This window comes from Asparagus officinalis, chromosome 6 (assembly GCF_001876935.1).
Source record: "Asparagus officinalis chromosome 6, Aspof.V1, whole genome shotgun sequence".
Classification (NCBI taxonomy): domain Eukaryota; kingdom Viridiplantae; phylum Streptophyta; class Magnoliopsida; order Asparagales; family Asparagaceae; genus Asparagus; species Asparagus officinalis.
The window spans coordinates 1650468-1659325 of record NC_033799.1 but is presented as its reverse complement, the minus strand read 5'-3'; the positions used below and the strand labels follow the sequence as shown (position 1 = coordinate 1659325).

General features: G+C 36.3%; 1 protein-coding gene across 1 annotated transcript in view; it reads right to left on the bottom strand.

Moving 5' to 3' along the window:
• The window catches only part of LOC109844686, a gene marked incomplete at its 3' end in the record, with an annotated part of 9174 nt that extends 1089 nt beyond the window's left edge, over nucleotides 1-8085 (bottom strand). Inside the window, exons 1-13 of the mRNA XM_020413802.1 lie at nucleotides 7847-8085; nucleotides 7678-7740; nucleotides 6162-6593; nucleotides 5737-5806; nucleotides 5501-5562; nucleotides 5160-5254; nucleotides 2534-2613; nucleotides 1430-1510; nucleotides 957-1073; nucleotides 758-843; nucleotides 559-665; nucleotides 188-279; nucleotides 3-79 (exon numbers count right to left, since the gene is read on the bottom strand). Coding sequence (XP_020269391.1) covers nucleotides 3-79; nucleotides 188-279; nucleotides 559-665; nucleotides 758-843; nucleotides 957-1073; nucleotides 1430-1510; nucleotides 2534-2613; nucleotides 5160-5254; nucleotides 5501-5562; nucleotides 5737-5806; nucleotides 6162-6593; nucleotides 7678-7740; nucleotides 7847-8002 — 1518 coding nt within the window. The remainder of the gene's footprint in view (nucleotides 1-2; nucleotides 80-187; nucleotides 280-558; nucleotides 666-757; nucleotides 844-956; nucleotides 1074-1429; nucleotides 1511-2533; nucleotides 2614-5159; nucleotides 5255-5500; nucleotides 5563-5736; nucleotides 5807-6161; nucleotides 6594-7677; nucleotides 7741-7846) is intronic.

Genomic DNA, 8858 nt, shown 5'->3' with positions numbered 1-8858 from the left:
ACCTCAAAGCGGTTCCAAAAGTAAAGAATCAAGTGCTGCATGAAAGCTGCAGTTGCTGAAAAGGCCAAATAAGAGAAACCTGGAGAACAAATATGACAAAAAAAAGCTTCTTAGCATTCTTCATCCAGGGAAACTATGAAGGCCAAGCAAAAGAGATGTGCTTAATGATCACTATTTAGGAGGATACCGTAAGCGTAAGAAAAGAAGTAGATGTGAAACACCAAGAAATAGAGCAAGAAGAAGCGAGGAAAGAACTGCATTGATATCGGAGTTCGAACACTGCAAAACAATCAAAATGTATGGACAGCAAAATTAGGGCTTCAGCTTATTACCTTGTAAAACTTATACTTCAATCAAATTCTAGTCAAAAGACTGAGCAAGGATGGAAATCTATCTTGATACAGAATCATTTTCATGACTCTGATATTGATGAAATGACAATTTTCAGCATAAACAAAATAAGTAGCAGAGATGTAAAAACGTAAACCTTACTAGAAGCACAAATACAAGATCAATTTGCAATAGCATTTGTGAAACAAAACTAGGGAATATAATTACCTGATCATGGTAAAAAGTTCACACAGCCAAACAAGAGTCAAGACCAGGAATGCAAGAAGCTGGTCATCGTAGAACTCGAATAGAAAGAACAGAATACCAATCATTATCTGGAACCATAAAACAACACAAGAACATGAATCAAGGAAATTATGACCCAAAACGAGATTAAAGAGATCACTGAAGATGATGATCAACTTACCGGTACAAAAACCAAAGATTCAATTACATGAACAAAGATTAACTGGAATGTTGGAAGGTGATGGCGAGCATGGTGTTGTAGCTGCACTGCAAGCAATCAGAGCAAGGACCCAAGTCAGATAGATGAAAGAAAGTAACCAGGTATCAAAATAAGCTGTCATCCACAAGAACACAGAGTAAGCAGAACAAGTCACGCAAACCTGTGAACCTAAGCATGCGGGATTGTGTTTCCCTCAGAGTAAAGGATACTGACATGGTTGTAGTAAAGAAAACAAATAATGACATTATCAGGACACCGCATTTGGTCACAAAATAATCTGCAAGAGACAAACTTAGATGTTAAATAAAATGAATTTTTTTGCATTAAAGATGACTGAAATAAACAAGAAGCTTTATTATAATTTTTTGCTAATTGATTTTGTCATGATTGATGCCTTGTAATCTAAATTCAAAATCACAAAACTAACATTTTATAAAGTGCATGTAAATTTAGACTGCAACGTCGGACTTGCTACTATCAGTAGTCTGCAGCAGATAATTATTTGTTACTCATATAGTGTCCACAGAAAGATATTTGTCCAACAAGCTAAGCTTTGCCCTACAAATGCTCCATATGTAGTTTATCGTATGGATGTAAGATAGGAAAATCCTGAAAAAGAAAAGCATGCATCACCTCCAAAACGGGAAGGGCCTGTTGATTCATGACCATAGCTAAGATCATAGAACTCCTTTGTCTGGTAGTTATAAAGATAACCTGGGAAAATATTACAGATACCAATCAGAGTGCAAACACAACTAGCATACACCATGTTGCAAACAAGAAGCTTAAAAAATATTACAGATACCAATCAGAGTGCAAACACAACTAGCATACACCATGTTGCAAACAAGAAGCTTAATGATTGCATTATTAGCAGGGTATAGAAACACAACTAGCATACACCATGTTGCAAACAAGAAGCTTAATGATTGCATTATTAGCAGGGTATAGACTATAGAGTACAAAAGAAGGCATAAAACTGGATCTCTATGAGGGAAGTGATGTAAAATCCTTTCGATAGGAATTAACAAAACGTGAGCAAGAACAAAGATGCACCTGCAGCAAAGTTATCCAAGAGCTGGAAATGAAATCAGTTGATGATCTAAGAAAACCACAGTTGTTCTTGACACTTATTCTTATTTTTCGAAGTTCAAAACGACTCAAATCTGTTCTTTACCAGGATCATGTTTATTTAAGATTTAGAAGAAAATGAAATGAAAGAATTAACAACTTTAGTAACTCTGACAAGTTTTCCAACCATGAGCCTGTAAGTTGCCATCTCAGGAGCAGGCACCACAATATGGAGGTTTGCATGTAAATTTGAAAGGCGAACATTACAGATCAATAAATTTAAAAACTGTTAGGCAGAGCAAGTCAAAATGTTAGGAGCAGGCACCATTTCAGTTCTAACAAAGAAGCCTTTTGATATATATGGTTGTTCCACTTATATGTTTAATAAGATCAAACATATGTAGACTAACTTATTTGAGGTAGCATCTGAAAAGAAAAATATAGGATATTTTGAGAACAATGGGCCACTTAAATTAGCTAAGATGATCTCATTTGTTAACTTTGTTTTACATACAAAACACTAATCAACCACAGGACAGTATTCACATTAATTATTAGGCAACACAAGTAACATTACGATAATCTTAATTTCTATCCACATCTTGCATTAAAAATGGTAATAACAAAAAAAAAGATGATGATGAATCACTAAATCCAGGCCCTCACCTTGACCAGGATAACTCAATAAAGTATTCATAAGGATTGTATCATATCCGACAAGACTGTTGATGAGAAGTTTTTGCCACCTGTAAAGATATAATGCTTATTTAATGTTTGTAATTGTAAAGCGTATGGTAAATTACAATGACATGCATTAACAAAATATGGTACTTATCTACAAAGAAAACTGGCCAATGCGCAACCCCCCAAACCCCCAACCACCACCTATGAAGCACGGACACGGACACGGCGACACGAACACGACACAGACATGGCAAAACCCAAAAAAATAGGACACGGCGACACGTTTAGATTTTTTTAATAATATTATTATATATAGATCAATATTGAATTAAATTCCTATTACATTTTCATATTTTTTGTTATGTAAAGTGTGAATTAAATTCCTATTACATTTTCATATTTTTTGTTATGTAAAGTGGAGATTATAAATAAGAAACTAATGGAAAGTGTGTGTTGCAGGTGTGAATTAGTAAAGTGGAGATTATAAATAAGAAACTAATGGAAAGTGTGTGTTGCAGGTGTGAATTAAGACGTCGGGTTGACAATGATCTCTTGGAGAATTGAAGACAATAATGTTAAAGAAGACAAGAAAGAAAAAATGAACATATAGAAAAATAGATCAATTTTTATGTTGTATTATTATGTAACATTGGCTAGAAATTATGCTTATTGAAATTAACATTAACTAGGTAAATTAAATTAACATTAACTAGGTAAATTAAAATAGCAATTATTCCATTTCTCCAAGTTCATTGACTGTAATTAATTAACTATAAATTAACTGTACATTGACTGTAATTAATTAACTGTAAATTAAAATAGCAATTATTCCATTTCTCCAAGTTCATGACTAGGTAAATTAAATAGCAATTAACATTAAAATTGACTGTAAAATAGTAATGAACATTAACATTGACTATAATTTAACAGTGACTAGGTAAATTAAATCAGAGAGATAAAAACAAACAGCGAAATATTGTTTCACTCACTTTTTTGTCAATAAAATCGGAGAGAGAAAGGGGGAGATAAAAACAAAGCAGAGTTCACAATAAAATCGGAGAGAGAAAGGGGGAGATAAAAACAAAGCAGAGAGTTCACAATAAAATCGGAGAGAGAAAGGGGGAGATAAAAACAGAGACAGAGAGAGGGGTCGGATATCGAAAAGAGAGAGAGAGAGAGAGCATCGAAGTAGAAAGGGAGAGAAAGAGGGAGTGATCGGAGACGACGGAGAGATAGATAGATCGATTGAGCGACTGAGAGAGAGATAGGAGAGAGAGACTGAGAGAGATCGAGAGATCAGAGAGAGACTAACCGTTAGGGTTTGGGTTGTTGAGAGGACGATGAGGACGACGAGGACAATCGAGGCTTGTAGCCGACGAGGACGCTCGAAGCTGGTAGCCGACAAGGACGATCGAAGCTGGTAACCGACGAGGACGATCGACAAAGATGGCGGCGTTTGCTTCTCAGTCACGATCGAAGATAGAGCTGAAGAGCCGATCGGGTAAGTTAAAACTAGGGTTAGGGTTTGGGTTTCGGGTTTACAGTTTTTCTTTTTTCCTTACCTCTCAGTCGTGTCGGGAGCGAAATGAACGTGTCGAGGGCTTGTCCGCCGCGAGTCGGCGGCGTTGACCGTGTCGGTGCCTTTGACGACGTGTCCGACGCGTGTCGAACGAGTGTCGAACGCGTGTCGAACGAGTGTCGAACGCGTGTCCGTCTCCGACAAGCGTCGGACACGGACGCGGGGGATGTTTGCAAGAGTCGGTGCTTCATAGACCACCACCACCACCACCACCAGACACTATTGTGCACATCCATGGTCAATCGATACATAGGTGCAATCATTAACTATTTCTATAAATCATCTATCATGATTGTAAGATAGGAGGACATTGCTCACAAAATCTGAAAAGAATGGTTTGTGGAAAATTCTTTACTTATTATGTGTTCATGAAAAGTCCATGATTGAAGGCAAAATTTTGTGAGAAACACGACGAGCCATGCCTTATGGATTAGAATACCAAACCAAGCAATTAGGAGACAATATGCCCAAAGAAAAATTAGAGCGACCAAAATTTTTGCGATGGATAAGCGGTAAACCATTAAAAAGTAGAATAACAACGAGTAATGAGTACGTCAGTAAGACGTTAGAGATAGCTACGGCTTAGGTGAAATAAAAAGAATTGATTGAAGAGCTAGAAGATATGCTATAGAGATTATAAAATGCAGAGAGGCTGACAAGATCATAGTCGACGAAGTACCAAGCAAATGAGATATAACTAAAATATTATGGAGTGAGGCAGTAGAAAAAGGATATTTAATATATAACTGAGAAGATATCACTTAATAGAAACAAAAGGATCATGTAAGCAACATAAAAATCTGGGAACAACTTCTGGCTGCTGCAATGGATGTGTGATCAGACATTGTGATGGATGCGTAAACGGACATGAAGGCAATCACATTTAGATTCTTTCTATATGCAATAGTACAATGACAAAAACGAACAATCCCAAGATGAAAAAAATTCAGTAACATCTCAACTACTGCTCAAGCATTCATAACCTATGAAGTAAGCAAGGTAGAATAAGTGGAAAAACTTGATATAAACCTGTTTCCAAAGCAGGAATTTTCAGCGGACATTGTAACATTAACAGTTCTGATGTTGTGCTGAGTTTTAGCCACTTCAGGAAGCAAGAAATATCCCTGAAAGATAGGAGACATCTCATAAATGCTCAGTAACCAACCGTCACAGAGACAGGTCAAACAACTCAGCTTCATTCCTGACAGCTTTCCTCATGTATATGCACTTATGCAGATTAAATGAGTATGAATATTCATCAAGAACAGTGGCGAAAGAAATTTATTTGCAGATTTTTCATCACTCCTGTCTTTCCAGACATTGTTTGCTTAGGAAAGGAAACAGAGATAAAAAAGGAAATTCAGAATTACCTTCTCAGAAGTGTACAAATAAGTCGGTTCAAATGCTTTGCTTCTCCTTTCAAGCCACTGCACTGTAGTAGGTGCAGAAACTTAGTCAAAATAAGGATATGCAGTGCATTTCATATGTATAATGTTGCATATTTTTCTCTTCACAAAATCATGCTATTTCCACTATTAAGCAGTAAGTACACATACTACATATAACCAGATAATAGAATGAAGAGGGACTCTGCCATTTAAGTCAACCAGTAAAGAGTTCAGATGTTCGATGTGAAACAACTCTGAAAGCTTTGGAACATACCACCCTGCAGAGTTCTGTAATTCAAACTTTGGTTCTCAGGATAGAAACATATATTATCTTGTAACACACAACTATACAAAGCCAAACGTACCAGCTCAGGTGTATGGTCGCAAAATTAAGTGAAGCCAGAAGTTGAGCAATGCCAGGAGATGCAAAAATAATAACCAGTCTCAAACGGATTCCAATGAACTTCATGCAAAAATACCATTTAGATTTTTTTTCTCATGAAGTTCATTGGGATCCTTTTTTTATAGCTAAACTTTATACTAATATTATTCTGAAATACTTATTATGTTCACAGTTTCATACAGAAAAAATGCATCATGAGGAAAATAAGTAATAAAGAAGCGTCTTTCTCAAGATTCTCACCGGAGTTCGATTGCCGTGGCCTAAAATTTGTCTTGCAATTCTCCAGTAATAAGAAACATAAATATTGAATTCACTGCAGAAGTGAAAGAGTGCTGCTTTGAGTGCTTCCCTGGCAGTCACTGAACGCCCCTTTCGCGGTTCCTCTGTTTCAGATTTTGAAGCTACTTCCTCTGAACTAGACATAGCGTTATCAGCACCCTTTTCTACTTGACGTTCAAGAAACTCTTTATCACTTCTCCAAGATTTAAAAATCAATTTGCTTCTTCTAGCACCTGAACCTATCCAATGTGACCAAAAGTTGGTTGAAAAAAATGTAAACCCATCTCCATGTACATCAGGAGTTTTGGTATTCTCAATTGGACTTTCCTGCTTCTGAGAATTCGCCATATTCTGCTCAGCTGAAATCCTAGCCCAAAGCTCACCACTTGTTATCTGTAAGAATTTATGAGATTCATATTTATTCCTGTCACAACCAACAAGGACAGAACTGACTTGGCAATTTTTACTATAATACTTATAAGCTTCTCTTACAATAGGAACTCAGGGAAATTACATAATAGATTACAGAAAAGAAACAAATGCCAACTTGTCATAATAATGTTACTAAGAATGTTCACGATGGAGTAGCAACTGGCACACTAACAATTGGAAGGGGCAAAATTTAATTATCTATCATAAGATTCATAACAGGCTTGAATGACTAAGTAACACTAACTCCTCACTTAGAACTAATTAGGGAAGAACATGTCATGCACATTTAGGATGCAGGCCATACATGTTTCTTTCTCAATGATACTGTATTAGTGGATAAGACTAGGGCTACAATTTTTCTTTGAAGAATACAGGATTATGAACTGGCAAAATATTACCGTAATGCATGTAACCATATAATACCTATGGAGTTGAACATAAAATTGCAACGGATGTCCAAATGACTATTTGTGCTCCAAGATCAGTATATCTAAACTGAGTGCACTGGAAGAAGGTAGCAGCAGTTTTGTTCAAGGGCAAAATGAAGGAAAACTGATTAAGAAATGAGGACTAGACCTAAAATGGACATAGGTTGCCTTCTTTGTTAGTCATAAAATTTTGAAATTAGCACATTTTTTGCATTGCATATAGCGACCCAGAAAACGTATCACTATTTCCAAGAATGATGAACTACAAAGTGTTAGCATAATTCCTCCCTAGAAACGCCAGTTTGTTTAAACTTTAATTTTCTGGGCACCAAGAACCTTCCCATGTAGTTTAACACCAATAGAATTCGAAATGAACTAGAAAAATCAATCAAACTGTGTGTGCGTGCGTGCACGCGCTCTTTCAAACTTTAACAAGAACAGGTAATAACAAGCTCCAAAAGGGAGTATAACATATGTAATGTTTTAAGGGAAACATAACACTTTGGTTTAATATAATAGAACTTAGGTTATCATTTCATTTCAAAACACCTAGAATTTATATCATGAAAAGGATTAGAATATATTGAATATGTCAACAACGGAGAAAATCAGCGTACCTTGATCTGGAACAGTTGAGCTTCAGTGAAATTAATCCCCGAAAGCTCGCTAGAACAACCAGGCTTCACATGCAAAATAAATTACGATTCCAATTAGAATAAACATCAAGAAATTCAACAAATTCACGTAAAACCCCGAACTTTCATGGAAATTTCTCAAAATTCCCGCAAAATAAATCTCAAAAAATAAAAAAAAATGGAGAGCGGCGACTGCGACGGCGAGATACACGTACTCGAGCACCAATCGAATCCGTGGAGTGAGCAGCTGAGAGAGCATTCCAGAGAGCCGAGCGTGAACTCGAAGGAAAGTTTGCTCTGGATCCATTATTTTCTTTTGATAAAACCCTAGAAGAAACCTAGGGTTTTCTATTGGGAAATTTCTTGAAGAGAAGAAGAGAGAATTTAGAATGAAGAAATTTTCAGAAAAGACTCAATTCATTATTTTTTTCCAAATATCGATGCAGTCTTATTTTTATTATAAAAATTGACCTAGTTTTTTACCACGTCACCACCCAATCAGTTGGTGACTTTAGCTGATTCTCCCTTTTCGAGCGAGGGGATCTCTGTCAAATAACCGGGGTTGGGAACCTGACTATTTTGTGAGGGCACAGAACTTGTTCACTAAATGATCGGGGTTGAAAACCCCATCCAAAATAGTTGGGTTTTGTAACCCCGACTTATTTAGCTCTGCTAATCGCGCAAAGTCTTTAAGAGAGGGGAAGAGTGGTCCTAATTTGTCGGAGTTGTCAATCTCAACTAATTAGGAACTTAATTTTTTTTTAAACGACACAGTTTCTGATCACGATGCTGACGTGCAAAAAAGTGGATCGATTTTTGTAATAAAAATGAGACTGGGTTGGTTTTTAAAAAAATTATGAATTTGGTCTTTTTTGAAAATTTCTTCATAGAATAGTTTCCGATTTCGATGTGGAGGTTTTTTGCAGATAGGACCCTGGGTTTCGGTTTATTTGTGAAAAGAGGAGGATGAGTTGTTATAGCTGCGCTTGGTGGCGTAGAGACGAAGCTATGCGGTTAGCTGAAGTTATTTTGTATAATACCCCCTAATGCATCTTTTATTGGATATTACATCCTTAAAATTAAAGCTTTCTATTTACTTTCTCCATTTTTTTCCTGATGAGACATGGACTTAAAAATGAAAGTAACAGTATCATTTTTTTCTT